The sequence below is a fragment of the Suncus etruscus genome, chromosome 11 (genome assembly GCF_024139225.1).
Source record: "Suncus etruscus isolate mSunEtr1 chromosome 11, mSunEtr1.pri.cur, whole genome shotgun sequence".
NCBI classification, from domain to species: domain Eukaryota; kingdom Metazoa; phylum Chordata; class Mammalia; order Eulipotyphla; family Soricidae; genus Suncus; species Suncus etruscus.
Window position 1 is genome coordinate 1,541,380 of NC_064858.1, and position 26,686 is coordinate 1,568,065.

The 26,686-nt window shown below is 49.0% G+C and overlaps 1 protein-coding gene across 1 annotated transcript in view; it reads left to right on the forward strand.

Moving 5' to 3' along the window:
- The window catches only part of TRPM1 (transient receptor potential cation channel subfamily M member 1), a 127,878-nt gene that overhangs the window by 41,773 nt on the left and 59,419 nt on the right, over positions 1 to 26,686 (forward strand). Inside the window, 2 exon segments of the mRNA XM_049783914.1 lie at positions 4,955 to 5,132; positions 13,572 to 13,653. Of these exon segments, the coding sequence (XP_049639871.1) occupies positions 4,955 to 5,132; positions 13,572 to 13,653 (260 nt within the window).

The following is a 26,686-nucleotide window of genomic DNA, read 5'->3' on the forward strand; positions in this document are numbered from 1 at the left end:
GCACAGTGGTAAGGCATTTGCCTTGCATGCAACTGACCTAGGACAGATCTGACTTCGATTCCTGGCATCCCATAATGTCCCAGGAGCCTGCCAGGAGCGATTTCTGAGCTCAGAGCCAGGAGTAACCCCTGAACGCTGCCAGGTATGGCCGCAAAACCAGAAATAAATAAAATAAAATAAAAGACATCAGATGCGGATAGACAAGGAGCAAAGCCACAGCCTGTTTCTTTCTCTGCACACCCCAAAGGGACAAAGATCCCAGAGCAGCAAGCCGGGACTTTGCACTATTTTGCAGGGCCTAAAACAGAAGTCTGTGAAGAAACATGAGGCGGGGACAGCAGGGTTCTTCCCCCTCCCCCAGTCTCTTGCTGTCTTTTTGTTTGTTTGTTTGTTGTTTCTGCAACAAACCAACCCCAAGTTTGGCCCCTTTGAGTCCCCCCCAGGTGGTCCAGTCTGCCCCCTGGTGCCCAGCAGCACTCTCTGCAGCCTGCTCCACCGTGACCTGTTACCCCAGTGGAGAGTATAGGACTTGGTCCTAGGCCCCTACAGTGAGGAGGGTGTCTGCAAGCCCCCCCACCCCCCCACCCCCGTGCTGCCTCTGACTGGCCAAAGGGTCTTTCTGAAGCACGCACAATCCCCTAAGCAGACACATCTGGGTCTTTCTCCTAGCTGAGTCATTGCTCTCCGCCCAGTGCTCACTGCCCAATTCTGACCTACCTCTGGTAGGCTCACAGCCAGCATAAAATAAAACCCTCGATTTGCAAGAGCACCCCAGGCACCCTATTTCTTTTTTTGTTTTGTTTTGTTTTTGGGCCACACCCGGCAGTGCTCAGGGGTTCCTCCTGGCTGTCTGCTCAGAAATAGCTCCTGGCAGGCACGGGGGACCCTATGGGACACCAGGATTCGAACCAACCACCTTTGGTCCTGGATCGGCTGCTTGCAAGGCAAACGCCGCTGTGCTATCTCTCCGGGCCCAGGCACCCTATTTCTAACCCCCACACAGAAAGGTCTGAAGAAGAAGGGTAGCCTCGAAGGATGAATAACCCAAGGCAGTCAGGAAAGGATCATGGAGTTGGTGGAATCTTTCCTCGTGGTGTCTCTGCTGAGCCAAAGCCAGCACTTCCTCTTTCCTCATCAAGCCAATCCCATCCCACAGGTGGGCAGGGAGGGTAAGATCCAGGCGGGCTTTTACCTACCAAAGGAAGAGATTGCCATAAAGGGGGAACGCTTTGGTTTGGGATTCATAGCTGGGAGTCATCTCATAGTCCAGCTCACCACCCAGTGCTGACTGGGGCCAGTGGTGAGCGCCATGAGCCCAAGACCAAACAGGGCTGTTCTGAAGCCTGTGGAGATGTGTGTGTGTGTGTGTGTGTGTGTGTGTGTGTGTGTGTGTGTGTGTGTCTGTTGGTCTGTTCATAAGTGAGAATGTATATTGTCGGGGTGCTGGGTCAAAGGATGAGACCACACAATTGAAGTAAAGCAAAACAAAACTTTATTCTGTCAGCCACAGCCCCATACTGAACAGGTCAGGACCCACGGTCACAAGCCTGCTTATATAGGGAGGGGATGACTCTGATGACCTGATGACTCTGGTTCTGATGATCCTTCAGACAACTATCTGTTGTCTAGGCCTCCTTCCCACCACTCCCTCGTGTCCTTTCCAGATATGTCCCCTGGTACGGGCAGGAAGCTCAGGGCCATGTTATTGGAAATTTAGGCTTGAGAAAGAGAAGCCTGACTCATGGCCTTTACAAAATGGCATCTCTCCTTGGTTGGAATCCAGGCCTCACGTATGTATGTGAGTGAATGTGTGACTGTGTGCATATATGTGTGTGTATCTGTGCATACGTGTGTGAGTATATCTGTGTGTCTGTCTGTGCATGTCTGTGTCTTTGCATGCACGCCTACAAGTCTGTGTATGAGGCTGAATCTCATAGGCCCCATGGTTGTTCCCAGACATGGGGCCATATTGACCAGTGTCCTGCCACCTTAAATATCCACAGAACTGGATGCCCTCAGGGGTAAGCCTAGGAGGAGGTGGGAGAGTAATTTGGTGGGAAGTAGAATTTTTTGTTTTGTTTTATTTTGTTTGGGGGCCACAGTCAGTGACTGTCAGGGGTTACTCCTGGCTCTGTGCTCAGGAATTATTTCCAGCCATGTTCCGGGGACCCTATAGGATGCCAGGGATCAAGCCCTGGTAAACCACCAGCAAAGGCAAATGCCCTCCCCTCTCTGCTATCACTCCAGTCCCCAAACTGACATTTTTTGGGGAGGAAAACCCCGTGATGCTCCGGGGTTACTCCCAGCTCTGCACTCAGAAATCGCTCCTGGCTTGGGGGACCATATGCAATGCCGGGGGATCAAACCCCGGTTCATCCTAGGTCAGCCGTGTGCAAGGCAAATGCCTTACCGCTGCACCACCGCTTCGGTACCCCAATCTGACATTTTTGATCACCCTCAGGTGCCTTCAGATTTGGCCATGCTGTTTTGGTCTCGTCCAGGGCCCTTTTCTTCAGTCGCCCCCATTAAGGCCCCATGAGGCCAGTCCACCCTATCTCAAAACAATCCAGTCGCATCCTGAATTCAAGTCACTGGACTGGGGCTCGGGAATGAAAAGAGTCTTAGGACAGGAAAGAGAGAGAATAGTGGCTTAAGATCCAAACCCTGCACCCCTTGGAGACCCGGAAACGCCCTCTATCTGTGATCCCTGAGCATAGCCAGGAGTGACACCAAAACAGCAACAGAAATACTCTGGAGCCAAAGCTATAACACAGTAGATAGTTTGCCCTGCACGCAGATGACCCGGGCCTGACCTGAGTTCAATTCCCAGTGTCCCATAAGGTCTCCTGAGCCTGCCAGGAGCAATTTCTGAGAGAAGAGCCAGGAGAAACCCCTGAGTGCCTGCTGCCAGATGTAGCCCCAAAACAACCCCCTCCTCAAATATTCTGGGCTGGAATGATAGCACGGTGGGGAGGGCATTTGCAGACCTGGGTTTGATCCCCCGCTTCCCATCGGGTACCCTGAATGCCAGGAGCACAGCCCTGAGCACTGTTGAGTGTGGCCCACAAGAAAAAAAAAAACCTTCAACTTTACAGCTACTCCCTTTGACAACTTTACATAGAAGTAAATCACAGTTAGATCAGAAAGGTTGATGTGGGCAACAGGGTTGGACGGGTCTGGGGGTTGGGGAGGGAAATGGGCATTGCCTGGCACTGGGAAATTCCCACAGATTCTAGTTCCCAGCACGGGCGAGTTTCTTCTACCCTCTGGGCTAATTGCTGTCTTGGATCATCACAAGAACCCCCCAAAGTGCTGCCACTGGCCTAAGGACCCCTGACTCGCTCAAACCAAGACAAACAGACTGACAGACTGGCTGACAGAGCATGGGGCATCTCATCTCATCTTATCTCTACCAGTGACAGTGAGGATGATTTCAGTGGAGCTCAACTCTTGTTTACCTCTCTCCTTTTTTTTTTTTTGGCTTGGTCACAAGCCCACTTATCACTTTCCAGAATCTTCCTTCCTCCCTCTAAACTGGGCTGAGTCTTGAGGCTCCGGTACTTTGCCATTGGCTAAGTCAACTCTGCCAAGGCGTTTACTCAGCCTCCCCGATCTGTTTGTGCTCAGGACCATCTGCCAGGCGAGCCACATCTGAACAAGATGCCCACAGTCTTCGGGCACCCACAGGAATTGCGGCAAGGATGTCCCAGTGGCTGACTAAGGCGAGCCTTGAGTGGGGCGGGGTGGGTGCAGCCATGTCTCCTCCGACTCCCAGCACTGGACATGGGGGTCGGCGCTGTTGCTTGCCATCTCACATCGACTTTGCACCTAGCTAGAAAGCAGGCACAAATTCTGGGTCTGAACAGTGCCCTGGGGCACAGAGACTGGGATCAGGAAGGAGAGACTCCCCTTGATTTATTTTTGTTTGTATTGTTTTGTTTTTATTTGGAGGGGACATTCCAGGCAATGGTAACACAGTGGTAACTCTTGACTCTATATTCAGGAATCAATCCTAGTGTTATGTGGGGGATGCCAAGGATTGAACCCTATCTATTGATTTTTTTTGTTTTGTTTTTTGTTTTTTGTTTTTGTTTTGGTTTTTAGATCACACCCAGCAGCGTTTAGGAGTTACTCCTGGCTCAACACTCAGAAATCGCTCCTGGCAGGCTCGGGGGACCATATGAGATGACAGGATTCGACCCTCCTTCTGCATGCAAGGCAAATGCCCTACCTCCATGCTAGCTCTCCGGTCCCATATATGTCGATTTTTTTTTTGATGTTCTTTTTCCTTTGGCCACACCCGACAATGCTCTGGTTTCTTCTGGTTCTTTGTTCAGAGATGGCTCCTGGCACGCCAGGGGGGCCATATGGGATGCCGGTGGTTAAACCCGGGTCCATCCCAGGTCAACAGTGTGCAAGGCAAATGCCCTACTGCTGTGCTATAGGACCAGCCCCCTTTTATTTTATCTATCTGTCTATCTGTCTATCTATCATCTATCTATCTATCTATCTATCTATCTATCTATCATTTATTGCCACATCTGGCAGCACTCAGGGGTTACTCCTGGCTCTGAGCTCCGAAATCACTCCTGGCTTGGGGGACCATATGGGATTTCAGGGATTGAACCCGGGTCCATCCTGGGTCAGCTGCATGCAAGGCAAATGCCCTACCACTATGCTACCACTCTGAACCCCTTTTATTTATTTATTTATTTATTTACTTACTTATTTATTTTTCTATTGATTATTTTGAAGCAAATCCGCAGACAAGCCGCAGGGACTGTGCGGCTATGATATCAGCTCACAGCCTTTGGGTCGACAGGTCAGGCTGTGCTCAGCGGGATTGTTTTCTGTCGGTTTCTTTGGTGCTTAGCATGGACGTGGCAACTTTCTCAAGACTTTTGCAAAGATGCTCCGGTTGCTAAGGGCCCTGTGTAGCTGCTGTGGGCCTCAGACCACCACACTGAGAGGGCTCTTGGGTTCAAGGGCCAGCTCAGGCCTGCATCCCTGCTGGCGGGACTCCAGAAGTTCCTGTGGCACAAGAGGGCAAGCCCCGATGTGTCGGACGCTTCAAGTGTCTGCTTGCACAATCGCTACCATCCCATCGGCCCAGACAAGTCCACAGTGGTTGGGTGCAGAGTCGGTGTGGGTGAGGGGAGAGGAATCTTCAAGTTCTAGAAACAAGGGAAGTCACTCAGGAGTCATCCCTGCAGGAATCTACTCCAGGAATATTCCTAAAAGGTTAGGACCCCTCTTTGTATATAATATATTGTATATAATAACAATTCTGTTATCATAGCTGATAAATAAACTAGGTTTTGTTTAATGAATTGATTAATTAACAATCAATAATTAAAAGTATATATTTTGTTTACATATTTTAAATATTGACAACATTTCCCTCATCTGGCACATTAATATTTCTGGTTTAATGTGACTGGAGTTGGTTTGATTTTGAATCAGGATTCAAATAAGCCTGCACGTTGATTTTTGTTTTTTTTTGGGTTACACCCGGCAGCGCTCAGGAATTACTCCTGGCTCTGCAGTCAGAAATTGCTCCTGGCAGGCTTGGGGGTCCATATGAGATGTTGGGGATTGAATGTGGGTCTGTCCCAGGTTGTCTGTATGCAAGGTCAACACCCTACGGCTATGCTATCGCTCTGGCCCAGATTTTGTGTGTGTGTGTGTGTGTGTGTGTGTGTGTGTGTGTGACTGAGGACCAAACCTAGGGTCTCACACCTGCAGGTCAAGTGCTTTCAGGCCCAAAGTGGTGCCAGGGATTTGAACCAGAGCTGGCTGTGCCTTCCCTCGTGCACTAGCTCTCTGTTCCAAGTCCCTTTTTTTGTTTATTTTGGGCCATACCTAGCAGTGCTCAGGCATTCCTCCTGGCTCTGCACTCAGGGCCCATTTTTGGTGGATTTAGGGGACCATATGAGACATCAGGGTTCAAATTTGGGTTTCCACTGGGCTGTCGCTTAGATCCCTCCATCCCTGTTTACACACACACACACACACACACACACACACACACACACACACACACACACACATTTAGTTATTTTTGTTTGTTTGCTTTTTGTTTTTGGACCACATCCAGTGATGCTCAGGGGTTCCTCCTGGCTCTGCACTCAGAAATGGCTCCTGGTTTGGGGAACCATATGAGACGCTGGGGGATTGAACCGTGGTCCATCCTAGGCTATCATGCGCAAGGCAGACGCCTTACTGCTTTGCACCATGGCTCTGGCCCCTGTTTTTTTTTCTATTTTTTAATAGGGGCTTTCCAGGGACCAGAGTGAAACCACAGTGGGGAGGGCACTGGCTTTGTACATGGCCAATCTGACTTTGATCCTTGGCCCCAGTCTGGTCCCTTGAGCACTGCCAGGAGGGATTTCTGAGCACAGAGCCATGAGTAAGTCCTGAGCAACAGCAGATGTGACTCAGAAAAAAACAAAACCAAAAAAACCCCACAGGATTTGGGCCAAGAACATAATATCACTCAGTTGGGAGACGCTGGGGGTGGGGACTCTTTTCTGCCTGGAGTGACAGGGGACCCCAAGAGCTGGGAACTGGACATGCCAATGTTGGCTTTGGCTCCAACAGATGGTTCCATTTTGCTCTTTCTTTGAGGCTGATGGGGAGGACTGAGTTGCTATTCCTGAGACTCCAGCCAGTATGTTTAACATGTTTCTTCTTCTTCGAAGGTCCCAGACTTCCTTCAGGGATGGAGCTTGTGAGGGAGAGCTCAGGGCTCACCAGGGAAGTTCTTGGGTGTGTTTCCTAGGCGATGCTCTGAGGAAGAGGCCTTCTGGCTCTTTCGCTCTCTCCCTTGGGGTTGTTCAAATGAGGCTGGGACTCAGGCATGCTCCCATCCAACATCAGCCTTCTTGGAAAAGCAAGAGTGAGTTCAATCCAGCCTTTCTCCAGGAATTATCAGTGACCAGTCATGCTCAGTTTCTGCATAGAGATGCTCCCACCTTCCTTAGCAATTTCTGGGAAACGGACCTTCCAGCACATTCCAGGGTGATCAGAGAGGTCCATTTGCCTTGGCTTTCCTCATTACTTTTATGCCTAATTGTGTGTGTTTTGTTTCAGACATGTTTCAAGAGGCAGGCTTTCTCCCCTCGCCTTTCCTCATGGCTGCTGTTTCGGGCCTGTATACCAGGGTCCTCACCTGTTTCAACTGTAGGACAAACACAGAGTTTCTTTCTTTTCCTTCCTTCCTTCCTTCCTTCCTTCCTTCCTTCCTTCCTTCCTTCCTTCCTTCCTTCCTTCCTTCCTTCCTTCCTTCCTTCCTTCCTTCCTTTGTTCTTTCTTTATCCCAACCTCTCTGTGTCTTTCTTTCTTTCTTTCTTTCTTTTCTCTTTTTCTTTCTTTTTCTTTCTTTCTTTTCTTTCTTTCTTTCTTTCTTTCTTCTTTCTTTCTTTCTTTCTTTTCTTCTTTCTTTTTTCTTCTTTTTTCTTTTTTCTTTCTTTCTTCTTTCTTTCTTTCTTTCTTTCTTTCTTTCTTCTTCTTTCTTTCTTTCTTTCTTTCTTTTCTTTCTTTCTCTCTTCTTTCTTCCTTCCTCCTTCCTTCCTTTATTCTTTCTTTATCCCAACCTCTCTCTGTGTCTTTCTTTCTTTCTTCTTCCTTCCTTCCTTCCTTCCTTCCTTCCTTCCTCCATTCCTTCCTTCCTTCTTTCTTTCTTTCTTTCTTTCTTTCCTTCTTTCCTTCTTTCTTTCTTTCTTTCTTTCTTTCTTTCTTTCTTTCTATATTTCTTTCTTCTTTCTTTCTTTTTCTTTCTTTCTTTTCTCTTTCTTTCTTTCATTCTTTCTTTCTTTCTTTTTCGCTGTCTCTTTCTTTCCTTCTTTCTTTTTCTCTCTCCCTCTTTCTTTCTTTCTTTCTTTCTTTCTTTCTTTTTCTTTCTTTCTTTCTTTCTTTCTTTCTTTCTTTTTGGTTTTTGGGCCACACCCGGGCGGTGCTCAAGGGTTACTCCTGGCTGTCTGCTCAGAAATAGCTCCTGGCAGCACGGGGGACCATATGGGACACAGGGATTCAAACCAACTACCTTAGGTCCTGGATTGGCTGCTTGCAAGGCAACACCGCTGTGCTATCTCTCCGGGCCCTCTTTCTCTCTTTCTTTCCCTTCCTTCCTTCCTTCCTTCCTTCCTTCCTTCCTTCCTTCCTTCCTTCCTTCCTTCCTTCCTTCCTTCCTTTCTTTCTTTGTTTTTCTTTTCTTTGGTTTTTGTGTCACACCCGGTGGCACTCAGGTTACTCCTGGCTCTGCACTCAGAAATCACTCTGGCAGGCTCAGGGGACCATATGGAATACCAGATTTGAGTCACTGTCCTTCTGCATGCAAAGCAAATGCTTTACCTCCATGCTATCTCTCTGGCCCTGCTGCCTAAGACTTTCTTTCTTTCTTTCTTTCTCTTTCTTTTTTCTTTTCTTCTTTCTTTCTTTCTTTTCTTTCTTTCTTTCTTTCTTTCTTTCTTCTTCTTTCTTTCTTTCTTTCTCTTTTCTTTTCTTTCTTTCTTTCTTTCTTCTTTCTTTCTTTCTCTTTCTTTCTTTCTTTTCTTTTTCTTTCTTTCTTTCTTCTCTTTCTTTCTTTCTTTCTTTTCTTTCTTTCTCTTCTCTTCCTTCTTTCTTCCTTCCTTCCTCCCTCCCTCCTCTCTCCCTCCCTCCTTCCCTCCCTTTCTTCTTTCATTTCTTCTCCCTTTTTTCTTTCTTCTCAGTCACACAGCACAGTGCTTGCAGGGTCTCAAACTCAATTTACCTGGGGCCGCAGGAGGCAAAGTCGGGGTGATCCTTGAGTGCAAAGTCAGTAGTAAGCCTTGAACATTGGGGGTGTGACCCAAACAACTAAAACAAAACAAAACAAACAAACAAAAAGATTCCTCTAGGACAGGGCCACAAAATGTTGTAGGGAGGGCCGTTTGTGGTCCACGGGCCTCGAGTTTGAGACCCCTGGAGGGGTTACTGTGGCTCTGCGCTCAGAAATTGCTCCTGGCAGGCTCGGGGACTATATGGGATGTCTGAGTTCAAACCTGTGTTTGTCCCAGGTCGGCTGCATTAAAGGCAAATGCCTTACTTGTTGTACTACCATTCAGTCTTTTACCGCTTAGGGATATCATCATAATCCTCCAGAAAGAGCCCAATAGGCCAGGGCCCAGAGAGGGCACAGAAGGGAAAGCAGCTGCGTTTTGTGCTATATGGGATCTGGTTGGATAAATTCTGGAACTGTGCTCTCTGTCTCTCTCTGTCTCTCTCTGTCTCTCTGTCTGTCTTCTCTCTCTCTTCCTCTCTCTCACTTCTCTCTCTCCCTCTCTCTCTCTTCCCTCTCTTTCTCCCTCTCTCTTCCCTCTCTCTCACCTTCTCTCTCTCCCTCTCTCTCTTTCCCTCTCTTTCTCCTCCTCTCTTCCCTCTCTCTCTCCCTCTCTCCCTCTCTCACACACAATCTGTCTCTCAAGTTTTCTGGGCTATAGAGTTTCAGTGGCAACCGTGTGATTTTTTTCAAACCAGGGAAGACGACTGCATGCCAATAAACTTTATTTACAAACAGCACCGTTTGAAAACACGGGTGTCCATTAAGTTGTTCCCAAGAAACCAGTTTAAGCCTTCCATTCAGCCCCCTAAAGAGACAAGGGTGTCACAATGACCAGGGCCCCTCCGAACCTCTCTGAGAATACCAGGAACTAGGTAGGAAGTCAGCCCCCCCCCCACACACACACAAGCTGAAAATCAACAGAACCCCCTGCCCTGTACTCTGGGGCAGGTGCTCAGCTCACAGCTGCTACCTGGAGGAAGAGAGAGCAGGACATTAGGGTTGGGGTGCTCCAGGAATGTTTCAGTGCCCGGAGCCTCAGTTCTGAGGCTGCAGTAGTGAAGCTGGACGCCAGAGGGCGCGGCAGACCACGAGCCCGCCAGCCTGGGCCTTGACTTGGTTGGGTTCAGCGTGGTCAGGCTTGCCAGGCCCAAGTTGGGTGTTGGAGGTGGTTGACCTCAAGGCCTGGTCTGGAACATTTGGCCTGGGACAGCCCCACATTCTCCAGGAAGCTGATTGGTGAAGATTATTTATTATTATTATTTTTTTTGGGTCACACCCAGTGGCACTCAGGGGTTACTCCTGGCTCTGATTCAGAAATAGCCCCTGGCACTCTCCGGGGATCATATAGGATGCCGAGATTCGAACCACCCTCTCTCCTGGGTTGGCTGCAAGCAAGGCAAAGGCCTATTGCTGTGATATCTCTCCAGCCCCAAGGCGAAGATTATTAAGACCATGAATTCTGTCTGTAGCTCTTGAGCCACATTCAACAGTGCTCAGGGGTTACTCCTGCCTCTGTGCTCAGGAACCACTCCTGGCAGGCCCAGGCACCCGATGGGATGCTGGAGATCGAACCCTGTTGACCCTGTGCAAGGCAAGCGCCCTCAACTGTGCTCTGGAATAATTCTGGCCTTGAATAAACAACAGATTCGAAAGGGCCTCGGTGAGGCAAAGGGTCTGTGGGCATAGAAAGCCCGTGGCAACTGCGCTCACCATTGTTGCTCTAATGTCAGGAACAACAGGCTGGAGAGATAGCACAGTGGTAGGGCATTTGCCTTGCACACAGCCAACCTGGGACGGACAATGGTTGGATCCCAGGCATCTCATATGTTCCCCTGAGCCTGCCAGAAGTGACTTCTGAGTGCAGAGCTAGGAGGAACCCTGAGCAACTCCAGGTATTGTCCAAAGCACCAATAGAAAGAAATAAATAAATAAATAAATAAATAAATAAATAAATAAATAAATAAAAATAGTTTCAGGCCCAAGTGAAGGGCAGCAGGGAAGACACTGGCCTTGTACACAACTAACACAGGTTCTATCCTAGACATCTGCTAGGGTTCCCCAAGCACTGCTGGAGTGACCTCTGAGTACTGTTGAGAGTGTCTCCAAAATAAAAGAAATGGAGTGGAGGCAGAGAAATAGCACAGTGGGGGTTGCCTTGCAAGTGGTCTGACCTGGTTCGATCCCCAGCATCCCATAGGGTTCCCCAAACCTGCCAGGAGCGATTGCAAAGTGCAGAGCCAGAAGGAACCTTTGAGCACTGCCAGGTGTGGACCCAAAACAAGACAAAACAATAAACAAACACATGTTGTCCATCCCCAGCACCACAACTAAATAAGACAAACGAGGAGGAGGCCAGAGAGATAACACAGCAGGAAGGACCTGGGTTTCATTCCCAGCATCCCCTAGGGTCCCCTGAGCCTGTCAGGAGCGATTTCTGAGCACAGAGCCAGGATAACCCCCCAAGTGCAGCCAGGTAGGCCCCCCCCAAAAAATGCATCCCCAAAGTCCCACAAACTTGGTTCCTTATATAGCAAGCAAAGACTGTTGAGAGGACAGACCAGGAGCCCTGAATCTGGAGTTCGGGCAACCAGGGGGGAGGGAGGATGCAGATCTGGCGGAAGTGGACAGAGATACTTGGCTCTGTCACCAGTGGTTATGGTGAGGCCTCAGATGGGAAGCCAGGACTTTGTCCTTGTTGGCGCCTCTGACTTTCCTTTCAGCCACACGCCCCGAGTCCCCCAGACCTGAGCACACAAACCCCATGGCCCTGGTCTTTGTCCTGAGCACAGAATGGGCCTGGGGGTGTTAAAGGCCCCCCCTGAAACCCCCTCTCCACGCAGAGGATGATCCACTGTCCATTGGGGTTTAGCCCTGGTCTGGCCTTCCAACACCTTTTGCCTTAATCCTGATTTAGGGGCCCCAAATCCTGGATGCTTAATCCCGGAAAAAGAATGCTCAGAGAGTAATGGAGTCTGGGCTTAGGGCAAGGTTAATTCTCTTAGCTTCTTTGGGGTTCGGAAGTGCCTCGAGATCAGCTCCCCCCCATTCCCTAAAATAACCCCTTCTCTCCCTGCAGCCCCTCCTGAGCTATGCCTGGTGGTATGGGAGGTTGGTTCTGAGGGTCCCATCCAGTGCCTGGATAGAACTTGGGCTTCTGTAGGTGAGGGAGCCCCAAGGCAACTCCTGAATTTATTTCAGGACAGAGTGGTCTGGTCGTGTGTGTGTGTGTGTGTGTGTGTGTGTGTGTGTGTGTGTGTGTGTGTATGTGTATGAAGCTTCAGCAGGAAATCAATCACAGAAAGCTGGCTCATCTCAGGTTACCCCAGAAAGTGCAGCATTGAGGTCGGAGCTATAGCACAGCAGGTAGAACGCCTTGCTTGTCACTGACCCAGGCTCAATCCCCGGCATCTATATGGTCCCTGAGCTCAAAGCCAGGGATAACCCCTGAGTACCACTGGGTGTGACCCAACCCCCCCCCCAAAAAAAAAAGAAAAGAAAAAGATGAAGTGCAGTATTGAGGGAGGGAAGAAATACTTTAAGAAACAGAAACACGGGGCCGGAGAGAGATCATGGAGGTAGGAGTTTGCCCTTGCATGCAGAAGGACGATGGTTCGAATCCTGACATCCCACATGGTCCCTCGAGCCTGCCAGGAGCGATTTCTGAACGTAGAGCCAGGAGGAACCCCTGAGTGCTGCGGTTAGTCACCCCCCCCAAAAAAAAATACAAGAAACGGAAACAGGATGGATGCAGGAGCTGCTGAATCAAGGAGAAGAACCAGCACGTTCAGCCCCCAACTTTCTTGTTCAACTCCCTAGAGGTTTTCTCCTCACATTCCCCAATTTGGGGGGAGATGAAGCTGCTTATGCTGGAACTGGGGTCACAGCTGGAAAGGAGAGCAGTGGGGAGAGGAGGCTGTGGGCCCCTTTTGTCCCAGGGCATAGATCCAGAGCTGCACCCACAGGGCTGGGAGGAATTTCTTTCCCAAACAGACCCTGGGGCAGGCACGTGCTGCTACCCTCTGAGCCCACTGCTGCCCTCACGAAAGCCCAAATCAGACACAACTGGCTCTTTGTACTTGGGAGACACGTCCAGTGGACTGAGGGTTGTGCAAGGCCAAGGATGAAACCTCAGGGTTCCCCTGATCCCTGCTACTCGGAATCATCTTCCCTTGGCCTTTTATTGTTTGCTTGTTTGGGGGCCACACCCGGCAGCGCTCAGGGGTTCCTCCTGGCTCTGCTCTCAGAAATCTCTCCTGGCAGACTCAGGAGACCCTATGGGATGCCAGGGAGTGATCTCCGTTCTGTCCCGCGTGGGCTGCATTCAAGGCTAACACCCTACCACTGTGCTATGGCTCCAGCCCCTTCCCTTGGCTTTTAAAGTTCCTATTTTTCAGGGGTGAAGTTCTGGAATCCACCAAGTTGTGTACTTGGGGGTGGCTCAATGCTAACCCACGTTTCTGCACTCAAGGAGCACTCCTGGTGGTGCTATGGATGCCCAGGATCGAACCCTCGTATGCCGCGTGCAAGGCAAACAAACATTGCCCTCCCTGTGTTGTCTCTCCAATCCCGATCCCGAGCTCCCCATTTTTGATGGCTTCAATCTCCATTTACCCAACCTAGCCCCCCCTAAGCCTTGGGGAAGGATTAAGGCTGATCCCAGGTGGCCAGGAGGAGCCAGAGGGGGAGTGGGGTCGGCAGCTGACCCAGCTTGGCTCGGGCCCTGGCACGGCGCGAGGGGCTCCGCTCTGCCCCCCACTGCTGGACACAGGCCTGGGGGGTCTCTGAAGAAGATGAACAGCTCCTTCAAGCGGGGCTCGCTCCGGAGTGCTGCCTCCTCGGGGTCTCAGAAGGTGAGTGAGCTTTGGGGAGGGACCTCCTGGCCACTGCCCCCCCTCCGGTACTGATAGGGCTCTTGGGGGGCCCAGCTTCCCGAGGGTGGGAGTCAGGGTGCTTTTCCCTGCTCAGCGGGACCCCAAAAGCTTGCCTCAAAGGGCTGGACTTAAAGTTCAGATCCTGGAAGGGTGATGAAGCAGGGTGGGGTCCCCCCTGATTCTCCCCAGCCAGGACCATGCAAGAAGGGGGAGTCCCAGACTCTCTGGGAGCTGGATGCTTCCTTAGGCTGCAGCTGGCACAGTGAGGGGGACCCTCCTTAGCACCAGGGACAGAGTCAGGTGGGCTGTGAGCAGGGAGCAGGGTGGCCCTCTCTCTTGCACTGTCATCTGCACTGATCCCCACTTTACCTTTAGATTTTTTATTTATTTTTGGATTTGAAGTCAACACCAGAGTTACTCCTGGCTCTGAGCTCCGAAATCGTTCCTGGCAGGCTCGGGGACCATGTGGGATGCCGGGCATCAAACCACCGTCTGTCAACCATGTACAAGGCAAAAGCCCTTCCACTGTGCTATTGCTCAGCCCCTAAAATTTTTTTATTTTACTCTTTATTTAAATTTTTTTGATCCATACCAGTGTTGCTCAGGATTTACTCCTTGGTCTGTGTCAAGGAATTGCTCCTGGCAGGCAAGGGGACTCTATGATGCCAGAGATAGAACCCGGGTCAGGTCGGCAGCAAGGCAAATGCTCTAGCCATTGTGCTATCAGTCCTGGATCTTTATTGTACTTTTCTGGGAGCTACTCAGGAGCTGTGGTCCTAAATTTCTGCAGAGAAGGGCTGGGTGCTTTGTGTTTTAGGAGCACTGTAGGAGGAGTGTGACCCCTCCACACTCCAGGGTTCCACAAACTCTCTTCCTGTATGACCCAATCCTGCTTGCTCAGATGCTGGGAGGGGTGGTCCTGAGCAGGGAGGGGGCTGAAATGACCCGGTTCTCTCTCCTTCCTTCCCCTCCCTCGCCTTTCTCTTCTCCTAACCCTAACCCTTTCCCTTCCCCTTTGTCCTCTCCTCTCCTCCCCTCCTTCTCTCCCTCCTCTCTTCTGCTTTGGGATCATGCTGGCTGGGTGTTATGGGATGGCTCTAGGCAATGCCAGGAGATCCAGAGATGCATAAGGAGAAGCAGATGTGTGGTTCTGAGCATCATGGGGTTCAACCCTCTGTCCTCTCAGAGCACAGCTGGGCACAGCCCTGAGCACCACTGAGTGTGACCCCAGAATCCATCAGGGGACCTGGGAGAGCCGGCGAGAGTCAGGCACATTGGCTCTGAGTTGGGGGTGGTGTCCAGTGGAGACACAGCTGATCAGCTGAGCCACAATAACTCAAGCCTGAGCTCCTCAGATCCAAGTGGAGTGTCTGGACCAGAGGGGTTTGGAGAACCGGGAAGGATTTGTACACAGAGCCTAGAGGCCAACTGAACTAGATGGCCTCTCTCTCTCTTCCTTTCCTTTACCCACTCTTTCACTCTCTCCCTCTATTTCTCTCCCTTTCTCTCCTCCCCTGTCTCAGTGTAAGGATCCAAATTGACATTTGGAGAGTCAGAGACCACCTCCGATAATGCCAGGCACAAAAGGGAGTTTATTCGGCTAGCTGAGGTTCGAGTCACATCCAACCAGGGAGTCTTGACAAGGACCCCAACTCAAATTTCCAAGCAGTTTCTATAAGGCTTAACAAGCCTCACCAACTCAAGCATCTTATTGGCTAATACAAGCAGTTCATCCCTCACCCCATATATGATTGGCTCATTTCCATTTGCACACAAACCACATCATGTATCATGTCTTGGAATTGATGTCCCAACTCATTGCTGCCTCAACTTGGTGTCAGGGGGTCTTTACTTGGGGACATTCAGACCCACCTAGTTCCTCTATTTCAGCAGAACAGGGAGGGTCTTGCCCTTTAGAGGAGACATTTAGCGGTTTTATCTTTGGCTAACACCCTCTGCCTATGGTGAAGTTGTAGAGTGGAAAACTAGTTTATAGTGGCTTTATTGGGGGCTTGGGACCACCTTGGTTCTAGGCCCAGGGGGCTTTGGTTCTCACATCAGGCCCACCTCTGGCTCTGTGGGCCCGAAGGATCCTGATCCCAGACCTTGTGTCTCACAGTGACAAGGTTCAGGCACATACTACTCTGGTGTTTGGACACTGAGACACAGTCTGAGAGTCCAGGGACTGACTCCAGACCAGGGAGCCACAGGGGACAGAGAACAGTGTAAGGGATAGGACTGGTTTCGCTCCTGGGTGTGAGCAGAAGGAAGGAAATGACTCAGGAAGCAAGGAGACTGGACCAGAATGAGTGAGGGGTGCAAGTTAAAAGGGAGAGAAAGGGAGGGAGGGAGGGGAGGAGGGAGGGAGGAGAGAAGAGAGAGGAGAGAGAGAGAGAGAAGAGAGAGAGAATAGAGGAGAGAGAGGAGAGAGAGGAGAGAGAAGAGAGAGAGAGAAGAACAGAAGGAAGAGAGGGAGGCAAAGCAGTGGAGATGTGGCTATCTTCCTGTCTTTGGGGTTCATTCAACTGAGGGAAGGGAGCAGGGTGAGTGAATACCTTGAGGTAGGGGATTCCATGGACCTAACCTTTCCAGGAAGGACTGAGATAGTGAGATGGGGGTGTCTGAGCAGGAGAAAGAAGAAGTGGTCTGGGCATAACGAAGCAGGAGCAGCAAGGCATAAGTCCCAAAACATGCACAGATCAGAGCTTGTCTGGGGCACCCCAAGAAAGGTGCAGTGCAAACAGACTCAGCCCTGGCAAAAGGAACCCTAATGCTCAGCACCCAAGGAGGGGCAGCCTGGGGTGTCTCTATGGGGAAAGTTGTCCAGGCTGACACAATCACGCCATGTTGGTTCCATCCCTGACTCTTAGTGGGTTTTCTGCTTTTTGGTCTTTTTCTTCTGCAAATAGGAAGAACCCCCCCGACCAACCCAAAATCCAATAAGCCAAAAAAAAAAAAGTTCTAACACAGAGAAGGTTCTGGATACTGAGCCAAGGCTGATCTGGGAACTTCTGCCCAGGAGAACCTGCTATGAAGCTTCTAGAACTGGCCGGAAGTTTAGCTCAAAATGTATTTGAATTTGTCTTTTTTTTTTTTTTCTGGGCCACTCCCAGCAGTGTTCCGAGTTTACTCCTGGCTCTCTGCTAAGGGTCCATTTTGGAGTTGGTTGTACCCCTCAATGAGGCTGGGAATGAGCCCGCATCAGCCATGTGCAATTCAAGCTCCTTAATTTAACCCTCTGCTATCTCTCCTGTTTCTAAACTAGGCCTATTTTTTCTTTGATTTTTTTTTTTGTTTGTTTGTTTTTTGGGTCACACCCTGTGGCGCTCAGAGGTACCTTCTGACTCTGTGCTCAGAAATCACTCCTGACTGACCCAGGGAACCATATGGGAAGCGAGGTCTGTCCTGGGCCAGCAGCATGCAAGGCAAATGCCCTACCACTATACTCTCTCTCCAGCCCTTTTTCCTTTTATTTTATTTTTCTTTTTTTTTTTCAGTTTTATAATTTTTTATTATGAATTATGAGAACAAAAGATGCAAAGAAAGAGGATAAGGTAAAGTTACAGTGGAAGGACAATCACCCATAACATAATTATCAGAAGAAGTCCCCTTGCTGATATCTTAACTTTGAACTTTCACCAAAGAAAGTTAAGATAAATAAAACAGAATCCATGTGCAATTACTTTGTCCCTCAAGTCCCCAGATTGTAGCACATTATAATATTTCTTAACAGCACACAAGGCAATCTAAAGCCATCAAACTTATGTAACTCCTTAAACATTAGAGGCATAGTATTTTTTACATTTCCATGTACATGTATATTAGCTTAAGTTAACCTCAAATTTTAAGTGGGTGTGTTTTAAGGATTAGAGTCAAAGGAGCACAGTAAAAACGGTGTTAGAGTGGCAATTGTTGTTTGCATAGGCCCACCAAAATATGAGAGGCATGGAAAGGAATAGCCTTGGCCTAAATACAAAGAGATCCTACCCCTGAAGTTTCCTGGCATAAGACCAGCTCTAGGCCTCAGGAAAGTTATCATTCGCTCCAAGACATTGTCCGTAGCGCCAACACACTTATCACACAGTCTCTGTTGTCGGTCTCATGTTTCTGTATTAAAGATTCTGGAATCTGCATGTCCTATATTGAAGTCATGATGTGGAGTGCCTTCTCGTTTCACCTCACCATGAAAGGGGAATGCAGGAAGCCCTGTCCTGTAAGCAGGTTGTTGTTGTTAAGTCTTCTCAGTGTTAAGGGAAGTCTCTTTTGAGCAGGACGATGTCTGAGCAGTGGTAGGGTCTTCCGTGGTAGAGGATTGCTTCCAGGTGATGTTATAGACAAACCTCACCATAAAGGGGCAATACAGCAAGCCCTGTCCAGTAAGCAGGTCATTGTTCTTGTTGTCTTCTCAGTGTTAAGGGATGTCTCTTTGAGTAGATCGATGTCAGAGCAGCTGTAGGGTCGTCCCTGGTACAGGAATGCCTCCGGGTGATGTTATATACAACCTTGGATGTTTTGTAAATGTCTTCTGTAGATCAAGGGGTAAATGGAGAATGCGCATTCTTCTGAGGCCTGTGCCAGGTCTTTATGTCAATGTTCAGGGTGTAAGGTCTCATTGCACTACAAGATTTGTGTGTTCCCATTTCTATTAGATAAGAACTTATTGGTATGTATAGTATTTTCCCATGTTAGTGTGCCTACGCAAACAAGTAATAAAGCCACGTGGTGCTATCAGATATATGGGGGCATAAGAACATTTCCAACAAGACCCATGACTTGGTTCAAACATAAGTATTAAACTGAGGATTCTTTCACACCAAATCCCATATTGAGCAGTTCACAAAGAGAAGATAAAAAACATGGGGGGGGGATCATCACTGTATAAGAAAGTATTTAGCAAAAGTTATAGCCATCAAAGAAAACACCCATAAAATGTTGAAAAGATATGCGTCATTTTTATGCCTTTTAAAATAGTTGGGTGGGTGTTAACTCTAGGGCACCACTTTGGTCTGTGAATTAGGACTCAACAGTACTTAAGTTAGAAAGGGTAAAAAAGGAGTAATGATGATAGGAGATAAAGAAGTTAAAGAGAAATATGAACTTATGAAGGGGTATGCAAAAGGGCAGAGTACAAAATGGACATTCTGCATACATAAAAACATAATTCAATGATAGTGAGTACTTTTATTGTTTTTTGTGAGAGTACTATTAATGTTTCTTGTGCGCGGGGGGGAAATCGCCCCCGCGATTTTGAGAATGTAGACTGGACAGAGATTACCAGTGCCAGCCAAACCTCCTCCTGCTAGACTCCCGGCTCCCAGGAAGGAGAGATCCTTCAAGAAGCTGGGAGACCAGAAGTTCAGAGCCCCACCCAGACCCTCCCTAAGGAGCCGCATGGATAGTGGGGGAAGGCCTAGGGTACCTTCAAGCTCCACCAAGGGACCCAACTCACCGGCTTGCCCAGGCGTGTGGCCCGGGGAAGCCCTGGAGATCTGGAGCAAGGTGGCAGAGGGGTGCTGGGGTTACCCAAGTCCCGCACCCCCCTAGGCCTGGCCAAGCAGGCCTCCGGCATGGCGTGGGCTTGCCAAACCTCCTCCTGCTAGACTCCCTATTTTATTTTTCTTTATAAATAAATTTTCTAATTGAATCACTGTGAGATACACAATTATAAAATTGTTCACAATTAAGTTTCAGTCATACAATGTACCACACCCTTCCCCAGTCACCAGTGTCCTCAGTTTCCTTCTAGCCCCAGGGGGGGGGCAGACCTCCTCCTCCTCCTCCTCCTCCTCCTCGTCCTCCTCCTCCTCTTCTTCTTCTTCTTTCTCTTCTTCTTCTTCTTCTTCTTCTTCTTTTCTTCTTCTTCTTCTTCTTCTCTCGCTCTCTCTTGCTCTCTTTCTTTCTTTCTTTTTGGTTTTTGGGCCACACCCGGTGGTGCTCAGGGGTTACTCCTGGCTGTCTGCTCAGAAATAGCTCCTGGCAGGCATGGGGGACCATATGGGACACCGGGATTTGAACCAACCACCTTTGGTCCTGGATCTGCTGCTTGCAAGGCAAACACCGCTGTGCTATCTCTCCGGGCCCTCTCTTGCTCTCTTTCTCTCCCTCCCTTTCCCTTTTCCCTGTTAAACACTGTGGTTTGCAATACTGTTACTAAAAGGGTACCCTGATATCACATTCCCTCCTCTCAGCACCCAGTTCTTGTCCAAAGTGATCATTCCCAAATCTCATTGTCACAGTGTTTCCTTCTCTGCCCTAACTGCAAGCTTCCTACCACAGGCCGGTCCTCCAAAAGGAAAGACCCTATTTTATTTTGTTTGTTTGGAGTTGGGGTGCTTAGGAATCCAGGTGGTGACCAGAACCAACCTGGACCTCTTGCTTACAAAGCCTAAAAGACCCCCATTGAGTTTTCTTTGAGGTTTTAGGGACACATTTAGTGTGCTCAGGGACTGCTCCCAGCTCTATGCTCACGGATCACTCCTGGTGGTTCTCAGGGGACTGATCAGACCCAGAGCTGGGCATGGATGGAACCTCGGTTGGTTACGTGCAAGGCCGGTGCCCTCACCCTTGTCCTCTCTCTGGTCCCTGGAAGGTCCCCTAGAGAAGGGAGCGAGAGATGAGCGAGTCTTAGAAAACAGCCAGGCTCAGGCATGGGCTAAACTCAACAGTAGTGGGAGGCAGATGGAGGCAGGTTAGAACCTCCTGGGTCCTGGGTTAGGACGCTACTCCCCGGAATGGAGGAATGGTGGGTGTTCTTTTTCTTTTCTTTTCCTTCCTTCTTTCCTTCCTTCTTCCTTCTTTCTTTCATTCATTCATTCTTCATTTCATTCATTCTTCCTTCCTTTCATTCTTTCCTTTCCTTCCTTTCCTTCTTTCTTTCTTTCTTTCTTTCTTTCTTTCCTTCCTTCCTTCCTTCTTCCTTCCTTTCTTCCTTCCTTCCTTCCTTCTTCCTTCCTTCTTCCTTCCTTCTTCCTTCCTTTCTTCCTTCTTTTCTTCTTTCTTTCTTTCTTCCTTCTTTCTTCCTTCCTCCTTCCTTCCTTCTTTCTTCCTTCCTCCTTCCTTCCTTCCTTCCTTCCTTCCTTCCTTCCTTCTTCCTTCCTTTCTTCTTCCTTCCTTTCTTTCTTTCTTTCTTTCTTTCTTTCTTTCTTCTTTCTTTCTTTCTTTTTTTCTTTCTTTCTTTTCTTTCTTTCTTTCTTTCTTTTCTTTCTTTCTTTCTTTCTTTCTTTCTTTCTTCTTTCTTTCTTTCTTTCTTTCTTTCTTTCTTTCTTTCTTTCTTCTTTCTTTCTTTCTTTCTTTCTTTTCTTTTCTTTCTTTCTTCTTTCTTTCTTTCTTTCTTTTTCTTTCTTCTTTCTCCTCTCTTCAAACCCTAAGACCTACCCATCTACTCTCTCTGTGTGTCTCTCTTACTCTCTCTCCCTCTCTTCTCTCTCTTAAAACCCTAACACCTACCCACCTGCACTCTCTCTCTCTCTCTCTTCTCTCTCTCTCTCTCCTCTCTCTCTCTCTCTCTCTCTCTCTCCCCTTTCCTGCCACACCATTCAGCACTCAGGGATTACTCCTGGCTCTGCACTCAGGAATCACTCCTGGCAGGCTCAGGGACCATATGGTATGCTGGGATGGAACCTGAGTTGGCTGCATGCAAGTCAAATAACCTTCCCACTGTGCTATTTATTGCTCTGGCCCCAGTGTGGGTTCACTCTAAGTTTCCTGAGAACATTTGCTGGGATCCATCGAGTGCTGTGAAATAGGCTGAATCAAGTGTACTGAGGATTGATTCCTGTCTCTTCAGAAACATTATATTAGCAACCAAGGAGAGAAATAAAATTGTACCTGGAAGACATACAGCGAACCACCCAAGTTCAATCCCCGGCATCCTATGTAGTCTCCTGAGCCTGCTAAGAGTGATGACTGGGCACAGAGCCAGGAGTAAGCCCTGAGTATAGCTGGTGAAACCCTCCAGAAATTCAGTTCTCTGGAAAAAGTATCAATAAAATTAACAAATTCTTAGCTATACCATCAAAAAGTGTTTTGATTCAGCTCATGGAATCAAGAGTGGTTCTGGGGCTGAAGAGATAGCATGGAGGTAGGGTGTTTGCCTTGCATGTAGAAGGACAGTGGTTCGAATTCCGGCATTTCATATGGTCCCCCAAGCCTGTGATTTCTGAGTGTAGAGCCAGGAGGAACCCTGAGCGCTGCTGGGTGGGACCCAAAAACAAAACAAAACAAACAAAAAAAGAGTGGTTCTGGAGATATTTCTACTGATCTTTGAGAAATAACAAGCTCTTCGGAGAAAATCACCACCAATTGTCTTCAGCAGGCCGAAAGCCCAGATATTAAATTCCTGGAAAGACGCAGATGCTCGCAAACAGACTCCAGAGAGAAATAAAATCTAAACTCAATCTAGAAAGTGAGACAAAATGATTAATTTTTAGATTTCCCACCATGGAACCCAAATGGTCTCTCTTGGGCTTCTCTTAAAACTTGGTCAATTCTTCAGTTATAAGGAGAAGAAGCTGTGATCCTTTCACAAACTCACAGAAAACGGAAGACTGGGCTGTGGGGGGAGATTTCCCAAATTTTTCTAAAACCAAACCAGATGCAGAATCAGTGTTGAAACAGTTGATTCCCGAAGCCCGATCATGAATAACTGGGAATTTCATGGTGACCAAATACATTTTTTGTTCGTTTTCTGGGCCATACCAGCAACCCTCCTACCGTACTATTGCTTGGGCCCCATCAAAGTGACTAAATAAAAGTAAAAAACAAAAACTAGGGTCAGAGTGATTGCAAAGCTAAAAACAAGGTGATTGTTTGCCTTGAATGCAGCTGACCCGGGATGAACTGAGTTTGATTCCTGGCATCCTGTATGGTCCCCTGAGCCTACCAGGGACAACTTCTGAGCACAGAGCCAGGAGTAACCCCTGAGCACCACTGGGTGTGACTCAAAATCAAAAAACAAAAAACAAAAACAGAGTCTCACAGGACAATCCAGACCAAAACTATGCTAAGTCCCCATCGTATGCTCCTAAGAGTCTCATTTCTTGCCAACACCGAGAGGTCTAACCAGGTATCCACACTTTGGGGGCTCAGGGGCCACACCCAGCACTCAGCAATGCTCCAGGCTTATTCCTGGCTCTGCACTCAGGGGTTACTCCCAGTGGGCTTGGGAGATCTGAGGGATGCTGAGTTGCAACCTGGGCCAGTGGTGTGCAAGGCACACACCCCCCCGCTGTGCTTGCTCCTGGCCATTTTTTGTTGCTGACGACTCTGGAGAGCGAGATCTTGTCAAAGGGCGAGGGAAAGGCAGTGTCTGGGGCCTTTGCTGGGCTACTGCATCTTAGCAGATATGTCACCAGCTCCGGCAAATCCGCTTCTAGGCACTGCCTGGAAATGTTTGGTGACATGCAGGAGGAAGCATGGAAAGACTCATTGCTCTGCCACTTATGAATCAGGAGTTCATGGGCTGGATCCATTTTCTTGCACCCAGCCAAGGGTTAGGGTGACATCCAATTCCTCCCACACTACCAAACACAAAGAAAACAAAATGCATTGGAGGGGCTGGAGCTATGGCACCATAATAGGGCATTTGCCTTGTATGCGGCTGACCCAGGATGGACCTTAGTTCCGCCCCTAGCGTCCCCCGAGTCAGGAGCAATTTCTGAGTGCAGAGCAAGGAGTAACCTTTGAGCATCACTGGTGTGGCCCAAAAACAACAACAAAAAAAATTCAGGGGCTCCCACCTTGTTTTGTAGAACCTTGGAACACAGATTACTTATTTTTACCACATATTCCTATAAAACTAAGAAGAAAGGAATTAAGAAAGGCTGAGGGCCAGGGCCAAGTGGTCTTTGATGAATTGGTGGGGGGAAATGAGGACAGAACTAAATATCCAAGCTAAAGTCAAAGACAATAGAATCAAGAGACCTAAATTTTAGGGGCCGGGAGGTGGCGCTAGAGGTAAGGTGCCTGCCTTGCCTGCGCTAGCCTTGGGAGGACCTCGGTTCGATCCCCCGGTGTCCCATATGGTCCCCATATGGTCCCCCAAGCCAGGAGGGACTTCTGAGCGCATAGCCAGGAGTAACCCCTGAGCATCACCGGGTGTGGCCTAAAAACCAAAAAAAAAAAAAAAAAAAGAAAGAAAGAAAAAAAAAAAAAGTGTGTGACCTAAATTTTATCAATCTAAACTCCAAGGGGCCTGTTATGCTGGTACACCAAGGGGCAAAGGATGGTGGGATGGGATGCACTCTCACCACCTAGTGGTGGGAAGGACCCTGAATCATTGTCTAGCTGAAATTCAGCTATGAAGGACTCTATTGGTTACAGTCGTTTCAATAAAATAAAATTAAGAAAACAAAAAAGGGGGGGCCGGGCGGTGGCGCTGGAGGTAAGGTGCCTGCCTTGCCTGCGCTAGCCTAGGACGGACCGCGGTTCGGTTCGATCCCCCGGCGTCCCATATGGTCCCCCAAGAAGCCAGGAGCAACTTCTGAGCGCATAGCCAGGAGTAACCCCTGAGTGTCACAGGGTGTGGCCCAAAAAAAAAAAAGAAAACAAAAAAGGGGGCCAGCGTGATGGCACTAGAGGTAAAGTGTCTGCCTTGCCAACGCTAGCCTAGGATGGACCGAGGTTCGATCCCCGGCGTCCCATAGGGTCCCCCAAGCCAGGAGCGACTTCTGAGTGCATAGCCAGGAGTAACCCCTGAGCGTCACCGGGTGTGGCTCAAAAACAAATAAACAAAAAAAGAAAACAAAAAAGGGGGTCAGAGAGATAGCATGGAGGTAGGGCGTTTGCCTTTCATGCAGAAGGACGGTGGTTCGAATCCCAGCATCCCATATGGTCCCCCGTGCCCTCTAGGGACGATTTCTGAGCGCAGAGCCAGGAGTAACACCTGAGCGCTGTCGGGTATGACCCCCCCCCACCAAAAAAAAAAGAAATCCAGTGTGATTGAAGGGTCTTTAGAAGGAGAACTTTGGAGTGGTGTGAAAGAATGAGGAGAAGTCTTCCATTGGGGTAGCAGCAGCAGGACGGAAAAATTGGAGTTGGGAGTAAAATTAAAACAAAAACATTTTTTTTTAATATTAATATCTTTGTTTAAACACCTTGATTACAAATATGATTATAGTTGGGTCTCAGTCATGTAAAGAACACCCCCTTCACCGGTGCAACATTCCCACCACCAATGTTTCAAATCTCCCTCCATCCCACCCCATCCCCTCCTGTCCTCTAGACAAGGTTTCCAGTTCCCTCACTTGTTCACATGGTTATGATAGTTCTAAGTGTGGTTATTTCTCTAACAACACACATCACTCTTTGTGATGAGCTTCATGTCATGAGGTGGACAAAAACATTTCTGCCCACACTCAGTGGTGGTTCCGGGGATCAGGCAGTCCCAGGAATTGAACCCGGGCCTCAGGACTCTTGGTCTCAAACAAACAGAAACACTTTTTTGTGAGGGGGCCTCACCCAGCAGTGCATAGGGGTTACTCCTGACTCTATGCTCACAAAACACTTCTGGCAGGCTCAGGGGACCCTAAGGGATGCTGAGGATCAAACCCAGGTTGGCCATGTGCAAGGCAAGTGTCCTGCCCACAGTACTATTGCTCTGGCCCCAATGACCAATGCTGGGTCACACCCAGCTGTGCTCAGGGTTACTCCTGGCTCTGCACTCAGAAATCGCCCCTGGCAGGCACGGGGGACCATATGGGATGCCGGGATTCGAACCACCGTCCTTCTGGATATAAGGCAAACGCCCTACCTCCATGCTATCTCTCTGGCCCCTAGAAGTCAGGAGAGAGAGAGGAGAGAGAGAGAGAGAGAGAGAGAGAGAGAGAGAGAGAGAGAAGAGAGAGAGAGAGAGAGAGAACAGCAGGGAGGGCATTTGCCTTGCTTACACCTTTCCTGGGTTCGATCTCCGGCATCCCATATGGTCTGAGCACTGCCAGGAGTGATTCCTAAGTAGAGTTGGAAGTAAGCCTGAGCATCACTGGGTGTGGCCCCAAATCCAAACCCTGCAGGCGCCGAGGTCAAGGCTCCTGCCTCACACGCACCTGACCCTGGTTTGATCCCTGGCACCAATGCTGAGAACTGTGTGTGAGGGGGGGCTCTGAGCACTGCCAGGCAGCCATGTTAATCCTTGGGTATGGCTTCAAATCAGCGCTACGGCTGTGTATTGACAGGTGTGGCCTCTGGAGTACTGTTTCAGGGTCCCCAAAAGAAAACATGGAAACCCTAAAAGGGAAGCAGGGGAAAACGAAACACTTTTAGAGCTATTTTCACAGACTGTTTTGTATATTGACACACTTAGCTTGGAAGTGAGGCATGTGTGTGTGTGTGTGTGTGTGTGTGTGTGTGTGTGTGTGTGTGTGTGTAAGAGAGAGTGAGAAACAGAGACAGAGACAGAGAGACACAGAGAAAGAGAGAAAGGAGAAAGAAAAAGAGGGAGAGAGAAAGATCTAGAAAAAGAGAGCTCCAGAGAGGGAGGGGGAGGGAGAGAAAAGGGAGTGTGTCACTTTGAGAATCTTGGGGTTCTGTCTTTGTTTCATGTTTGGCAGAAAAATAATCCTCAAAAACGGGACCAAACCCTCACATCAGCTGAGCAAACCCCAGCTGGGTGGGGGTGTGATTTGGGGGTGACTGGCAGCCAGAGGGCCCCAGTGGATTGAGCATCAGGTGACTCTCACGTTGTCTCTGCTACCTCTGGGCACACTCAGATGATCTGAAAAAAAAAACGAGGGGTGACTCGCAGCCCGTTCCCAGGGCACCCCTGAAGAGCATGTGAAAGAAACTCTGTCCTGGGGCCATCGTATGGGCCCCCTTCAGCGGGCTGACATTTCGGGGGCTGGTTCCCATCTCTGACGGTGGAGCCAGATCACAAGGCCTTTGATTCATAAAGTCACAAGGCCAGGAGCAGATGCTCACATGGTACTCATGGGCACTTCTCTGTGGAAAGAGGGGGAGCTCATCCCCTAAAAGGGGTCATCGGTCAGCGTCCTGCTGCCCGGTAGGGGAGAAGACAGGG